We start from the raw sequence: 16,113 nt of genomic DNA, 5'->3' as shown, positions 1-16,113 counted from the left end.
TGCACCCTCACTCAGTTTCCAGGTATTATGAGAGAAGATAAACTGCAGCAAGATGGCCATGTTTTAATTGCACTCTTCCAGATCCAGGATCTTTGGAAATCCTTTCACCCCATGGACTACTAAGAGGACAAAGAAATGGATCCCAAATCAGCACAGGTCCAAACTCTCCCCAGAAGAGAAAAGGACCAAACTGAAGCCATGTCATTTTAGGGAAATCGTGCAATGACATGTGTCATAGTAAAAATAAAAATATAATGTTTGCTAAAGTAGAAAGCAACAGGAAAAGAGGAAGAACACAACACAGGTATATTGGCTCAGTTAAGGAAGGCATGGCTGCCACACATTTGCAAGACCTGAGTGGGAGAGTGGATGGCCATGGCTTTTCCAGGTCTCATTTGGAGGGTTACCCTGCCTCTGTCACACTTGGCTTCACCTTTGCTTCAGCTCATCACAGAAAAAGCCAGTGAGGATCGTCTCTCCTTCCAGGTGACATTTCCCTTTTGGCGCAAGCACATATAAATATTACAACTGTCGCTTTCCAAACTGGCAAGAGACAATGGAACTAATTCCTCCACAAAGACCAGCAGAGCAGATGTTCTGTGCTCCAGCTGTCCGGCCAAACCAGTTTCTGTGCTTCCCAAGGATCTCTTCAGGCGCGGGTTTTATTTATTGTTCCTTCTCTTAAAAAAGTGAACACCTTGAAATGAGGTCTTTTGCAGGGAAGCATTGAGAGGAATGGGAAAAAGACAGAGAGAGCAACAAAATTGGGCCTAAGCCATTTGATTTGGAAGTCAAAAGCTGTAATCTGAGGACCCCAACAGCTTTGAAGAGTGGTCATTTTGGAGTGGCCTCAACCCAACAGGGCCTTTAGTGCAAAAGTTATTTTCTTCCAAAACAATAAAGGCTAACGTTTTAGCAACCATGAAGAAATGAGCTAATGGGCCAGCAAGGAAAATGGATTTGAAATTATTTGGTTTGTGGACCAAGTGAAGGGTTACACCTTCATTCCAGACAAGGGCCTCTTCCTGAAAATTGCACAATTTTTGCTCAGACTGAGTCCTGCCCTCCGCACCCCCGCACGCATGAGAGCTGGCTCTGCTCTCCCAGGAATGCTCCCTCTTTCTATCACAGTGGACTTCAATCCCACCTTGACATTTCCCAGCTCAAGCCAGAAGGTTCCCACCCTGCCGTCATGCACCACTTGCACCAGCAGCAAGACAGCAGAGCCTGCAAAGGGTCTTTCTCACTGTTTGCTTCTGCCTGGACTGAAAGCACTAAAGCACACGGGATGCCCCGGTTGTCTTCCCCATCCAAATACTAACCAGAGCGGACTCTGCTTAGCTTCCGAGATCTTGCAGGATCTGATGCCTACAAGTCTGATGGTTACAGTTCAAGACAGTGAATGTTCCAAGCTCTGAAAGAGACCCTTTCTGACTTTCCTCTTCAAGGTGCTCTTCTAGGCAAAGGGCCACAACCACATTCTCCCTCCAATCTGAATCGGAAAGGCCCTTTCCAAGCCAGAGATGAGGAGCCGCCTTTGCAAAAAATGCCTGCCCTCCATATCTGTATGAGGCTCAGCCCTGGAATGTTGGGCCAAAGCCAGGCACTGGGCCTCGTTCTGCGGATCCTGAACACAGGAGAACGCCAACCTAGCCAACTCTGCCAGCAGCGGAACCAAGGAGAGGAACCATCAATCTCAAGGGGAGAAAACCAAAAAGCACAACCCATACAAACTGGAGGATATAATGTTCCAAAACAGCCAAGGGAGGGCAGGTGTAATCAGTCTTTTTTGGACAGGTATGAATACAAGACGGAACCTCACCCACACCTTCTAGTTTCAGAAAGAAACTGGTTTGTTCTTCTCCCAGGGCGAGGAAGTCCAAGATCTGTGCTCTGCCCCGAGGCCTCCCTGTGTAACCTGTCTGCTGTCCTTTCTCTGTCACAGTCTCTTCTTCACCATTTAAACGCAGGCAGCCCTTGAGTCAAAAGGGGTGTGTGATGCTCTGAAAATTAAAACCTCCTTCAGGGAAAGCCCGTGGAGCAGCAGACACACAGCCTCTTACCTTCCTTCGGGCTGTTCAGTCAATGAGAAGCCATTAAGCTGACTCCAGACACAAGGCATTTAGCAAATTACAGCCTTGGCCAAGGCAATGCAAAGTCAAGTAGCTAGCAGGCACATAGGGATTCCTATAGGAATACCACCAGCCAGGTAGGAGCCTAGTGTCTGGTTCAAGGGCCACGCTATTCCGCTTTGGTCAGACCTCCCTTGGGATATTTGAGTCCAGTTCTGGATGGCAATGACAACTGTGTAGAGTGACAACTCATTTGCTATTTTGAAATATACACATTCAGAGCCTACAAGGCAAACTTCGGCCCTCCAGTTATTTTGGACTTCCAACTCCCAGAAATCTGAGCCAGTTTACCGGCTGTTAGGAATTGTGAGAGTTGAAGTCCCAAACACGTAAAGAGCCAAAGTGTAAATCCTCATTGTGTGAGTGGAGTTTCAGGCAGTTCAAGGGAGCGTGGGTTGCCTCTTTTTGAGCTCTTCCTCCAACTAGCCTCCCCTGGAAACGATCTATAGCTGAGCTGCTACAACTGGGAGCCTCTTCATACTAAAGCCTGTTGCTTTCGAGCACAATGTCTGGACTGCATCCAGAGATCTGACCATGGGCCTCCCATTCTTCTCTGCAGGTTGTGGCCTGGAGGATTGAGTTTCCCTCCAGCCAGGAGTCTCCCACTAGCGTTGCCTCTCCTAGACCGAGCAGTGACAGAAACACCTTTGGGTTGCCAGCATGGATTTCTGTGCAAGAGACAGCCATAGGAAAGGAGTGTGTAGCCAAACCAGGCATCTCGTGCAAGACAGGTGCCCCACACATGCCTGTTTATGCAATGGCCTCATTTACACAGACACACACACACACTGCCATGCCTCCCCAACCCCAATTACGGCTTGTTATTCCTCCTGGCTCTTCCCTCCCTTTTCTGGGTCACTTTGGCTCCCTCCCTTCTGCCGCCTGTGCCCAGCTCCTGGAGCTATTAAGGGTCCCTGGCTTCCTTCATTATCATTCCATTCTCTGGGAACTGGCTGCCTCCCAAAGGCTCCCTTTTAACTCATTCCCCTAGGCAGGCGGGTATGGAAATATGCAGCTGAGGCGGAATTGAGCACAAAGACACCCCCCAAGAGAAAATGACATCACCCTCGATGGATTGCATGGGCCAGGGGGGGCCCTCCAGCGGTTATCCCTGCTATAATAATAATAATAATAATAATAATAATAATAATTTAAAAAAATTAACCGCCTCTCCAGCTAGTTCAGGCATGGGCAAACTTCAGCCCTCCAGGTGTTTTGGACTCCCAACTCCCACAATTCCTAACAGTCATTATGTTAGGAATTGTGGACTTGATGGTAGTTCTGCTCTGGGATCCTCCAGGATCATAGAATCAAGGAATCCTAGAATTGGAAGAGGCTCCCAGAGGCCATGCGGTCCAACCCCCTTTGGCCAGGCAGGGAATGCACAAAGTACCCCCAACAGATGGCCATCCAGCCTGTTTCAAAGCCTCTGGAGAAGGCGCCTCCACCGAACTCTGAGGCCAAGAGTTCCACTGTTGAACAGTTCTTATGGTGAGGAAGTTCTTCCTGATGTTCAAGTGGAATCTCCTTCCCTGTCATTTCAAGCCATGGCTCCATTGAGGCCTAGTCTCCAGGGCAGCAAAAAGGAAGCTTGCTCCCTTTTCCTGACCCACTGCAGACCGGATCAACCGGAAGGAAATATGAGAAGCAGAGAAAGAAGAGAGAAAGTACGGCTACCTGGAGAGGGAAACATCTGGCTGTAAGGTCACTTCCTCAACTGAGAGACAATGAAGAATCAGCTGAAACAAAAGACCACAGCAAGACTGAGAGCCAAAGGCAACAGAGCTAAACAATGGCAAGGGGGGGGGGGTATTCCCAAACACGACCCCCCCACCTCCCATTGAGTAGGCCGATGTTTCCCTCACATTTCCCTCGTGGAGAACAAACCTTTGCTGGGTCTGAGGGATCTTTCCCGACCTCTTGGCATGTGGGAACAGACCTGAGAGAGAAAGAGAAGCTGCTGTCCTTTCAAAGCAGTCCCTGCGCCTCTTCCTTTTTCGTACTTGGATGAGACATTGCAAAAGATATGAGATGCTGGGGGCTGTATTTCAGAGGAAGGAACTGGAAAAACCACCCAAGAAAGCCCTATGAGAATCATGGGATCACCCAAAGTCCAGAGGCAGCTTCAAGGCACATACATACATGCACACAAACACACACATACCTGGAGGGTGCGGCTGTTGTGTCATGCAGATGCTTCCCAAGTCTCAGGTGGAAAGGGAGCCCCAGATGCAGAGGGGCAGGCAGACATCTAGGGGACTCCTTGCAGCAGGGAATCTGGCTCAGGGTTATCTTCAGTGCCCAGCCTTTATATTCCTGCTTTTGGGAAAGCCCTCTTTGCCGCTGCAACTCTATCAGCCTGGGACACGATAATGGCAACGACAGTAATAACACTAATAATAGTCTCCTGCTTCAAGAGATCCACCTTTGGCACAGATCGCTCAAAACAAGAAAAGCGGAAGAGCAAACCTTTCAAACAATGTCGGGAGTCTTTCATTAAAAAAAAAAAAGCCACACACACACATCTTGAAAACTTGGCAGGTTTCAAAGGAAGACAGAGAAGAAAAAGACCATTCTAAGCAAATTAGGAGTTTGTTCTGCAGTCTGTCCCACTCATTGACATTGATACGAAGCCCCTGAGCAAAAGAGCTGGAGAAGAAGGCAGTTCTTCCAGCCCCGTGAGAGAATGCCATCAAGGAGAGAGAAAGAGTCCTGGAGGATCCCAGAGTCTCTGATTTTGTTTTAAGATGTCACCCCCCCCCCCCTTCTAGTCTCCCCATTTCTAGAGACTGCCCCAGGCAGGCTCACAGCACCGACAGCCCAACACAGGCAAAGAAGGGCAAGCATCCAAAGCAATAAAGGCGAGAGAGGAGACCAAAGAAACTTTCAGCTGGCACAGCAGCAGGGAAGAGGACCTGGCGTATCTCCTGAGGCAGAGAGTTCCACAGGCTGGGCCTTGTGCTCAGGGCTGGGGCCCCAGTGGACGGATCCCCAGGAGAAGCCAGTGGGTGGTGGAGACCCCCTTGTGTCCCATAGGAGCCCAGGAAAGCTGCGAGAGAAGGCCTCCCCCTTGGACTGGGGGAAGGGGAGACACGCCAAAGACAAAAGAGAATGGGCGCTCAAACCATCCAAGCCCTCCCGACAGGTGGCCATGATTGAGACAGATAGGTATGACTGAGATATATTGTAGAATCCTTGAGTTGTAAGGGGGCCGAAGGGGCATCCAGTCCAACCCGTTTGTGCCAGGCAGGAGGACACCACCAAGACAGATGGCCATCTAGTCCAACCATCTTCTGCCTGGCTGGAAAAGTACCATCAAAGCACTCCTGACAGATAGCCATGAGGTGTCTCTTGGCCTTGAGGAATGTTAGGAAGTGTGGGAGTTGCAGTCCAAAGCACCTGGAAGGCCAAAATTTTCCATGTCTGCCCTAAAGTCTCTTGACCATTTACAAATTTTCTATTTTTTTAGAGGTTCCTTTCATGTCACAGTACCTCTTTCATCAACAACGACTTTGGGAACCACTGAGTCCGTAGAATTATAATAATAATATAATAATAATAATAATAATCATCTTTATTTATACCCCACCACCATCTCCCCGTGGGGACTCAGGGCGGCTCACAACGTTACAAAAGTAACAGCGCAAATACATTAACAGATGATTGATTATCAATTGCCTTTGTCATGCATTTTTTGGAAATGGTAAAGAGACTTCAGGGATGACTTGATTGGGTGCAGAGGAGAGAGGAGGGGGCTGGCATGGGGGGTGGGTTGCTGCCTTGCCTGGCCGAGCCCCGGAGCATGTGCAGAGTGTCAGCTTACCTTCCCTGCGGGCTGCTCCTTCCTTCCTTCCTTCCTTCCTTCCTTCCTTCCTTCCTTCCTTCCTTCCTTCCTTCCTTCCTTCCTTCCTTCCAACGGAGGAGGGAAGGAGGGACGCTCTGTTCGCTGGGCTCAGGCGGTGGCAGCAGTGGGTCGTCCCTGAGCCTGGCAGGGAGGAGGAGGAGGAGGAGGAGCCCGGGACAGAGGGAGGGAGGGAGGGAGGGAGGGAAGGAGCGAGAGGGGGTGGATGGCTCTTCTGGGCAGTTTGCACACATTCAGGGGTCCTCCGAGGAAGAAGAGCCCCCCTCTCTCCTTTGGTGTGAGAAAGGATCTTTTTTCTTAGGGCTCTCTTTTGGGGGAGGAAGGTGGGAATTGTAGTACACATACACTCAACCAAGCATGGGCCATTCCTACCGGCTGTTAGGAATGGTGGGAGTTGGAGTCCAAAACACCTGGAGGGTTGTGTTGTTTGGATGTGGCTTTGGGGACTGTGATGCTGCTGCTCTGTATCCAATTGAGTCAATCAGGGCTAAGAGCAGAAGGCCACCAGCCTCCCACCAACCCAGAGTCAAAAGGGGGCCCGGCCAAAGCCAAGGACCAGGAGCTCAAGAGGAAAAGGAGGGAGAAGAGCCTCCTCAGTCAAGAAGGCAGAGGTTGGAAGAAGAGCAGCCCACCAGAGAAAGAGGAGGCAGAGAGGACACCAAGGATCGAGAGCAGAAGGGATTCCTCTCTATGGCCATCTCACCTAAGATGAGGATAGAAGCAAGGAAGGAGTCACAGGCCTTCAGAGCCTAGAGGTCACCTAGCCCAGCCCTCCAACCCCAGGTCCACTCCAGAAGCAAGCGGTCTACTACCCTTTCCACTCTGATGATGAAACGTCTCCCACTACCCAGAATGTATTCCCAACGTTCAAGTGGGGTCTCTTTTCCTGTAGTTTTAATCCATTGATTCATGTTCTAGCTTCTGGAGCAGCAGAGCACAAGCCGGCTCAGTCTTTTTTGTACCATTTCTTTGAGTCCTTGAAGTTGGCTCTGTTGTTTTGCTTCTCTACCTTCTCTCCGCTTTATCAATTGATAACTCCCATTGAGCATTCCAGAGTAGGTTGGTGCATGCATGTATATGCATTGGGTGTGCAAATGCCTTGAACTCCCACATGGGGTGGTTCCCCCGAGACCCAGAAAGACCTGCCGGCCCAGCAGAACCACCAAGTGATAGGGAGACATGCCTGGCCCTCCGAGCCCAATCCAGGCTTCATGGGCACATTCAAAAAAGAACCCGGGAAGAGGAGGAGGAGGAGGAGGAGGAGGAGCAGGGATGGCTGCACATCCAGTAACTGAGCCACTGGAGGGAAGCCCTGCGATGGCCAGACAGGCCAGTTGTCCAGGGCAGGCAGTGGTCAAGGAGGAGGGCAAGAGAGAGGCCCCTCCGCAGCCAGCAGACATTTCCAGCAGCCCTTCCAAGACTTGAGAGGGAAAGTCTTGAGGGTGGAGGGAAGAGGAGGACGAGGACAAAGAAGGGGCACCCTATCCAACTATATTTCACCGATTCCTAGATTCTTGCATAAAATCCAAGGCACCGATGGTCCAAACCATTTGGAAGGCAAAACAGCAGCAATGAGGACAACAAGTGGGCAGATATTGGCGAGCCAAAACTGAAAAGGCCGGCCTTCCATCTCCTTGTGATCCAGGCATGCCTTCACTTGCTCCAGTTTGCAGGGTATTTTTATTTACTCGTTTTTTGTTTTGCAAACGTATGACTTTCACAAGACTGCTGAAGTGCGTCTTTGCTGTGCTCACTTCGAGTCACCAGATCTTTGAGCATTTTCTTGCTCTGTGGTGGGTGGGATCTCGAGGACTTAATGGCTGGTTTTAGCTGGAAGAGGAGGTACATGCAGGTTTTTCTAAAGAGGACGTTACAAAAAAGACTGAAATTGTGGAGTAAGCGTCAGAGGGCACGCCAAGTTGGAGGAGGGTATCACCAGTGTGTCGTAACAATGCAGTTTCAAAGACCCAGCTTGGCATAGTGGTTGGAGTGCGGGGCTACGCAGCGGGAGACCGGGGTTCCAATCCCTGCTCAGTTGGGGAAACCCATGGGGGGACCCTGGGCAAGGAACACTCTCTCAGCCTCAGAGGAAGGAAGAGGCAGACCTCTTTTTTACCAATCTGGCCAGGAAAACACCACATTTGCCAAACATCAGAAACAAAGGTACAGGATAACAACAACAGAAAGCAGGGCAGATCTCTGCTGGGTCAGTGTATTTTAAGATGCATACTTGCATACATATGGATTAATGAATCAATCTATATACTAAACCAACAGGAAAAGGCAAGCAATTGGAAAGCTTCAGTGGCGTCTTCCTGCCGGGGCCAAAGGCCTGGAAGCCAAGGGGAACAGGGGTGTCTTTTTGGCGCAAAAAGTGGGGGCTCCATGACTGAGGCAAGGCTTGGCTTCTGAGCCCACCACGGAATGGCACTAGCTTGCCACACTTATCAGACTTCTGGGTCTCAGTGTCCAAGGTCTAACTATGCACAACTTGGAAGTGGAGTTCCTCATTCATTATTCTCCCTGTCCTATGCGTTGACAGCACTCAAAATAGGCACCCAGTGCGCCACCAGGTTTGAGGAAGACCCATGTACAACACATGCACATAGAAAACTGCAACACAACCACAAAGCATGCATACTGCATGGCTATGCGCACAACAATAACACAGCCTGCACAACTCTGGTTCTAGGGTCTGCAAATCGGGCAGAGCATTTGTCCCAGAGAGGAGCCAATGTTGGCAGAAGACGCACAAGGACAATGTTTTGCCCTTCTTGCCTCCCCTGGAAAGACCCAACCCCAAGGATGGGGGGACGCTCCCCCCTCCCAACAGGGCATGGTGCCCCTCCCTCCAGTTTGGGGGGGGGGGGGTGAAGTGTGGCAATGGCGCCACCTGGTGGCCAGCAAAAGCCTCTTCAGGCAGCCAATTCCTTCAATCTCACACATTCAGAAATGCCTTGATGGCACCCAACCAAAGGTGAAGGGAGGAGTTTATAAGGTGGAAATCCTTACAGGTTCATCATTGTTCCATCTGAAAGACTGCGCATTCCAGGACACTTAACTTTTATGATGGATGGTTTCATAATCGTGTCCAAGTGCCGCAAACCTCCCAAAGATACCAGTTGTTCTTCCCAAAGTGGTTGAAGTCGACACTCAGAGGAACAATGATCTCAGAGCCCAGTCCCTGGTCACTATGCCCCCTGAGGAAAGGAAGGAAGGAAGCAAGAAAGGCAGGCAGGCGAGCCAGCCATCCAGCCCCCCCCCCCTAATTAGGGGAGGCCTTGGAGGTGGGGTAGAAATAAATAGAAGTGTCGTGCTCTCCTGGTCAGACAGAAGAGGAATTAGGGCAAGGCTGGATTACCGTTTCCTTAAGACTTTGCCTGAGACGTTGGCCTTTTGTCATGGCTTCGGCAGTGATGCAAGCAGGAGGGCAGGGGTTCTGCCAGAAAAGGGGGGGGTGTATCTGTGTGACGGAGGGACTCCCCTTCCTTCCTCCCCCCCCAGTGGAACTCTCTCCCCCGGGCCGTGGTGGAGGCTCCTTCTTTGGAGGCTTTTAAGCAGAGGCTGGATGGCCATCTGTCGGGGGTGCTTTGAATGCGATTTCCTGCTTCTTAGCAGGGGGTTGGACTAGATGGCCCTTGAGGTCTCTTCCAACTCTACTATTCTATGATTCTATGATTCTATGATTCCAGTAGCTGTTTGGACTTTGGAGCCACAAAAGAGGGCTGCAGTATCCACCCAGCCGTTTCGCACCCACTTGCGTAGCGTATCTTCTCAGTCTTGCAATAACGGGGTGGCCGATGGGGCAGGAAACATCCCTAACAACCAGGGATAAGATTCCGTTGGTCAAAAGAAGAGCCACCCCGGGTTTGGTCATTGGTTTTCCCATTGCCTTCCGATACTGAATGACATGATCCAATCTTGCAATGATGGGGCGGCCGAAGGGGCTGAATGGAAGATAGATGCAAGACTGGGGTGAGGTGTGTGATGCAACGTATACCTGGTGCCCGCAAGTGGGGGTCTTCAGGGCTCCATCCTCTATTGCTCAACTGCCGTCCTCTTTAAGTGTCAGTCTCCATGCACTGAGTCACTTGGGGGAGGGGGGGAGGGGAGGTCACAATTTCTCCCCAAAGGAAGAGACAAGATGGACGAGTATCAGTCCGCCTCCACAGAGACTGCCTCTCTCACCACTCCGTTTGGTTGCTAGGATCAGAACCCTGGGGCCACAACAGAGAAGACGTCCTCCTTCGCAGACCCTTCTGGATCTGCCTTGCCTTGGGAGATGGAACTCTTGTCTGTTGGAGGTGAGTGTGGGAGAAATGTCAGGAGAGAATGCTTCTAACATGGAGGCCAGGGTGGGAGAAGGAACTCTTGTCTGGCCTCCAACAGACAAAAGTTCCTTCCACCTTAGACATCATTCCACAGATAGATAAACCTTCCTTATTTTTTTCCAAAATACCCCACAACCTCTGAGGATGCCTGCCATAGATGTGGGCAAAACATCAGGAAAGAATGCTTCTGGAACATGGTCACACAGCCCAGAAAACACACAACCACCTTGTGATTCCAGTCATGAAAGCCTTCGACAACACATAAGAATTGTATGCTGTATTTGTTCAAATTTAAATGCCAGATTCATTCGGAAAAAAATGCCATAGAAACACCTCAGCAAGAATCATGGGCTGGAATCCACTCTATTGAGCAAACCCCTTTTTTGCATTCATACGTCCTTGGCAACAATTCCCCCAATTAAGACTGATCTCATTTAAAATTATGCAGCCAACAGAGACAAGCAAGGTGTTAAAACTGGACAGATAGACATTTTTTTTTTAAAAAAAAGATGGCACATTTATTGCTACATAAATGTTATATACATAGTGTTTTCTGTTACACTGACAGAAAAAAAGAAGTGTTGAACCTTTCTCACGGCTGGTTGGAAAAGCTTTTTCCGCAACACCTTGGAATTTGACTCGGGGTACAAATGGCAATTCACCCACAATGGGAACCGGGCAACAAGATGAGAGAAGCCATTCCTCTCGGACAAGTAGCTCTTACAATACTCCATAAGGTACTACACAATATGCTAGAACCCTACTATGCTCTTACACGGCTATTGTAAAATGTCTGAGATTAATGAACAGGTTACGGTAAATAACCCTACATTTTTTTTTTACTACCTAATATAGTAAAATAAAGTAAGAAATATTTTTTTACTGAAAACTTTTTTTTCGGTTTCAAAAATCTAGAAAGAGTAATATTTAGAATTCAAGAAACTTTCTTACAAGATTATTGTATAAAAGACTAGCTATAGTGAAAAATAAGCCAAATGTTTTTTTTCTCTCTCTCTCTCTCTCTGAGTCGTTCTCTTCCTCTCACTCACTCTTTCCATTTCGTGAAGGGAAGCTTCTGGGTTAATGGCAAAACCTAAGAGAGTCAGGACAGCGAAGGAGCAAGGAAAAGGCCTGGCGGAGGGAAGGCCCTGCAAGGCTCCCCGGGAAGCACCGAAAGGGAGGAGGAGGAGGAGGAGAACAATGACAGAGTCAACAGAGCGGCTGCAGGTGAGCCCCCACCTGAGATGCTCCCCGCATTTGTTCTTTCAGAAGGCGGCAGGATTGCTCCTGGGGAGAGAAGAGAGACAAGCAGAGGAGAGAGGAAAGGCAGGGGCTGCCCCTTCCCACTCCTCTTCTCCAATGGAAGACCGTGGATGGAAGGGCACAATTGGGGGGGGGGCCTTCAGGAGCAAAGTCCCCTTCTCTCTCCTCTCTCTGAAGAACCTGCTCTTCTCAATCAAAAGGGGGGGGGGGGGCGCTAGCATGCAGGTGACAGACCACTCCACAGAACTGCTTTCACATAGGGAGGGGGCAGGGGTCCTCATCCCAAAGGACGTTTGGACCAGACTGCCAATCAGAGGCTGGCGGCACATAAATATGAAGCGCCTGGCTTGCATCTCAACACATTTTGTGCTTTATGTGGGCTTTCTGCTTAGAAAATAAAGCAAAACTGATGTGGCTTTTCCTTACCCCATTCGCTGAAGCAGGACACCCCCAGCAGCCTGGAGGAGGGGGCTGAGGAGACATTTAGAGGCCACCCCTCACTGCCCTCCCTCCCAATGCTCAGGTTCTTTATCCACGGCTTGTCTGAAAGAGACCTGGCTGTAGCCCGAGGCATCTGGGCACCGTGGGGTCTGCTCACATCGAGGAATGGGAGGCAGAGGGAAGCCCCCCTGGCCTGGACCCCGTTGTTTCCTTTAACACACTCTAGAGATAACATTGGGAAAGAGAAGAAGGGGCACCGGCGGCCCTGGCTTCCCACTCAGATGCCCTCCTGGAGGCAGGCCGGCCGGCATGGCTGCTGACCCCCCCCCCCCCCCCAATGGCTCTCAACAGGCTTACTGTTTCTCTTCATAGGCAGACCTCTACAAATAAATAACAATTTGCAGTTACAATGCGTTTGTCAATTCAGTTTAGGCACAAGGCGACTTCCACGGCGAGTGGAGAGGAGAGCAACGAGTCTCGGATTGATTGTGCGGGAGCGGCTGGCTGCTGCTTGTGGGAGGAAGAGGAGGAGGAGGAGGACAAGGAGCGCCATCAGGGCAGAAAGGCTCTCTCTTGGAAAGTGGCGCCGGCAACCAGGCTAGTTGCCCTTTGGGCAGCTGCTTTCCCCATGGCGCAAGATGGCATCGGGGCCTCGTGCTTCTCCTCCTGCCGGCCAGAGCGTTGTCTTCGTCGAGGGCGGTTTCCAGTCTGTGTCCTGTGCAGAAAGGGTCCTTCGCCTGGGCTTCCTCCCATCAGTCTGGAATTCTGGGGCGACAATGGAAAAGGTCTCAGCAAGGAGGGAGGCACCGCATCAGGTAGGCCGAGACTTCTATGTATCCTTGTTTATATAACTTTTATTAGTTTATACTCCGGTTTCACTCAAAGCAAGACAGTCCTGCTGTGGCTGCAAGGCAAAGGGTCAAACAGAGGATGAGTTTTGGGGCTTTATGAGAGGCACGGCCAAACAAGGATGGGCCTTTAGAGGCTGTGAGTGGGATCTTAAGGTTGCTGTAATTTCAAGTGATGGAAAAGGCAGGAAGCCATCTCCAGATAACTTACAACCACACAATGAAAAATGGAACCAGCGTTGATTAAAGATCATCTCTCCCAAGAGATTTTCAGCATCACCGCTGTTGCTAAGATTTCCTACAAGTCTTAAAACTCTTGGTCAATAAGTGCCATTACTTTTAACACTAGGTCCATGTCCCTGAGGCAGCATCATGACAAGTGGAAATGAACACGGGAGGCAGCAGAGGAGCCCTTTACCTGGCTGGTGCTCACATGTGACCCATAGGGTTTGTAGTTTCACTAAGGCCAGGGTGGCTTCCCGGGTGCGGAGGTGGGGGCTCTGCCGATACGGCAGACACCTTCTCTTCTTCCCTTCTCTTAAGGCAGGCTGCTTTGGGGTTGAGGTTCCTCTCTGGGGAAAGAAAGGGAGGGAGAAAAGGAATGCATTGGATGGAAAAGAAAGTCCCTTTTGGTGCCTGACTGTGAAAAAAAGAGCAGAAAATGGCTGGGTCTAGCCGAGGATGGCTTCTCTCTCTTTAGAATTAATGTATTTACACTGTACCTTCAGGGAAAAGCCCTCCTGAGATGACTGAAGTGGAAACAAATAAAATAAGTTTCACATTTTAAAATAATAATGATGTTAGAAGAATGGAAAAATATTGTAATAGGAAGGACGAACGTAACTGTACATGCCAGTCTCTAACCCAAAGGATGGAAAGTTTTGTTGTGTTTATAAACCAAGGATGTGCTATGAGCCATCCCAGCCTGGCCCACCGGCCACTGCTGGCTTGCTTGCCTGCTCCTTCGCCATGGAGCTGACCTTCTGATCTAACAAAGACTGGCACCCCCTCCATTCCCCCCCCGATTCTGTCCCTTCTGGTCCTCGTCCCCCCCCCCCCAACCCACTGATGGGCAAAGTGGGTGAAAACGAGGCCTCGGCTGCCGGCATCAAAGCAAGAGTGTGGATGAGACATTGAGCCACGATTCCAGCCACTGAACAGATATTGATGTTGACACCTTCCGCATTTCCAAGACATTGAGATGCCCTCCCTGGAAGAGCACCAGCTGAGGGGGGGGGGGCAAGGCGCGGCACAGCTGGGTCCAGCCAGCAGCCCAAGGGAGGAGGAGGAGGAGGAGGAGGAGGAGGAGGAGGAGGAAGCAGCAGCAGCAGCAGCAGCAGCAGCAGCAGCAGAAGGGAGTGTGCGAGCGTGTGTGTGCAAAGGGGGTGAGAGAACTTTCCAAGGTTGGGGATGGATGGGATGCTGCTGTGGGGGGAGGCTGCTTCAGGGGGCAGCTGGTGACACATCCCCCTTCCAAATCATGCAAGGCTCATAAGGAGTACGATAAATGGACATGACAGAATGCACGCTGGGTACAAAATTGCTGCTGGTCGGGGCTCAGAACTCTGGGGTCGACGGAAGCACGGAGCTCAGTCAGAAGGCTTCTGACTGAGAAGAGGAGGCCCTGCCTGGGTCCCAGAGGGCTTCAGGCCCATAGTAACGGAACCATCTCGCTGTCCTGCCCGCCACAACTCAAAAGCAGCATACTGCACGCAGGAAGCAGGGAAGCCCAGACATTGCTTTGTGCAGGACAGACAAGGGAGGAACCTGAAATTCCCACATCATCTCCAAAGGCGACCTGGAATGCGCCCACCCGTCCAGAGACCCCTTGATCAGGCTCACCCCGCACTTGCTGCTCGAGGCTGAGGATGACGGCCACGGCCTGGTGCAGGATGAGCAGCTTGGTCTGGGGCTTCTCGCTCTTCAGGTGCAGCTGGCACATCCGGCCCAGCTCCTTGAAGGCCTCATTGATGTCTCGCACCCGCAGGCGCTCCCGGGCGTTGTTGGCCATCCGCCGCTCCCGCTCCCGCTCCAGCTTCTGCTCTGGGTTCAGGTCCTCATCTTCGTTGGTGCTGCTGTGGAAAGAGGAGCATTGTGTATACATTTTTTAAATGCATTGTTGTGTTTTATCTCTCTGTAGTAGTAGTAGTAGTAGTAGTAGTAGTAGTAATAATAATAATAATAATAATAATAATAATAATAATAATAATAATAAGCAGCAACAGGTGGGATATGGGGGAGAGCCCCACAGGTTTTCAAGGCCTCCCTGCTGACCGCTACCTAGGATGCCCCTTTCCAAAGGAGAAGACGGGGGGAAATGGGCATGCCTTTCCCAATTCCGCAACTAGCTACTTTCCTCCATAGGGTCCCTGATAGAATCGGGGCATTTTCCCTCATGGCAAACTCATGACAGGGGTCTCTTTGGCCACCCCAGATTCACCCTCAGCTGCCATCGTACCTCGTTCTTCCTCTGGATGAAATCTTGATATCCTTTTGGGAGGACTCGTCGTCAGATTTCATGTCGTCCGAAGAGGCTGCATCGTGCACGCTCTCGTCTTTCTCCTTGTGCTCCGACTTGATCTCCGCAGGGCCCAAGGTGGCCGACAGCACTGAAAGCCAAGCCCGGCAGAGAGTGACAAGGCAGCCCAAGGGACCAGGCGCCCAGCAGAGTGGGGCGCTAAGGAAAATCCAAACTCAAGGCAGGCGGACTGACGTACCTCTGTAGCTCTCTTGCGCCTTGTGGTTCAGGTCTGCATTCTGAGCAGGGAGCATGGAGGGCAGTCCCGAATGGTTGCTGGCAAGGCCGGCACCATCTTCTCGGTGTGCGTTGACCTGAGGCAAAGAGAGAAGCCCATTGCGGGTCATGGTCCAGCCAAAGGAACTGGGTCAAACTGGAAAAGGCTTTCTAAAACCATAATGAATCTCTTTCATACATACATTCATTCATTCTTTGGAGACAATATGTGCAAGACCAAGCTTTAGTGAAGCAGTTGTCAAATTAAAATGATAAGTGTCTGATTTCTGACGTCTAACACAAGACACTGGTCATTCCTTCTGGAAGACTCCAAAGCATGTCAGATTATGGTAAATGGAGTAGAATCACAGAGCTGGAAAGGGGGTCCGTGGGGCATCATCCTTTAACCCCCCCCCCCCCCCCACACACACACCCTTTCTGTTTTCAATTACTCTTGGTCTGAATTAGCAGAGGACAAAGACCTTCGAAATCGCTTTGAAGC

The 16,113-nt window shown here is 50.6% G+C and overlaps 1 protein-coding gene and 1 long non-coding RNA gene across 14 annotated transcripts in view; one reads left to right on the top strand and one right to left on the bottom strand.

The window, feature by feature from the left end:
• Positions 1 to 11,360, top strand: part of LOC100556609 (uncharacterized) — a 44,362-nt gene extending 33,002 nt beyond the window's left edge. For 3 of the 5 annotated variants that reach the window (XR_507551.3, XR_010000948.1, XR_010000946.1), the window contains one exon: positions 16 to 5,628. This is a non-coding gene — a long non-coding RNA (uncharacterized LOC100556609). Of the gene's footprint in view, positions 1 to 15; positions 5,629 to 10,201 lie in introns of those variants that run through there. The other 2 variants (XR_010000949.1, XR_010000947.1) reach the window with 2 other exon arrangements.
• tcf12 (transcription factor 12) overlaps positions 11,337 to 16,113 on the bottom strand; it is a 48,080-nt gene continuing 43,303 nt past the window's right edge. For 5 of the 9 annotated variants that reach the window (XM_062963414.1, XM_062963416.1, XM_062963418.1 and 2 more), the window contains 5 exons: positions 15,595 to 15,709; positions 15,336 to 15,486; positions 14,720 to 14,952; positions 13,296 to 13,449; positions 11,337 to 12,794 (listed from right to left, as the gene is read on the bottom strand). In XM_062963414.1, coding sequence (XP_062819484.1) covers positions 13,307 to 13,449; positions 14,720 to 14,952; positions 15,336 to 15,486; positions 15,595 to 15,709 — 642 coding nt within the window. In that variant the 3' untranslated portion in view covers positions 11,337 to 12,794; positions 13,296 to 13,306. The other 4 variants (XM_062963417.1, XM_062963421.1, XM_062963422.1 and 1 more) reach the window with 2 other exon arrangements.

This window comes from Anolis carolinensis, unplaced genomic scaffold (genome assembly GCF_035594765.1).
Source record: "Anolis carolinensis isolate JA03-04 unplaced genomic scaffold, rAnoCar3.1.pri scaffold_11, whole genome shotgun sequence".
NCBI lineage: Eukaryota > Metazoa > Chordata > Lepidosauria > Squamata > Dactyloidae > Anolis > Anolis carolinensis.
This window is presented reverse-complemented; position numbering and strand designations above follow the sequence as displayed.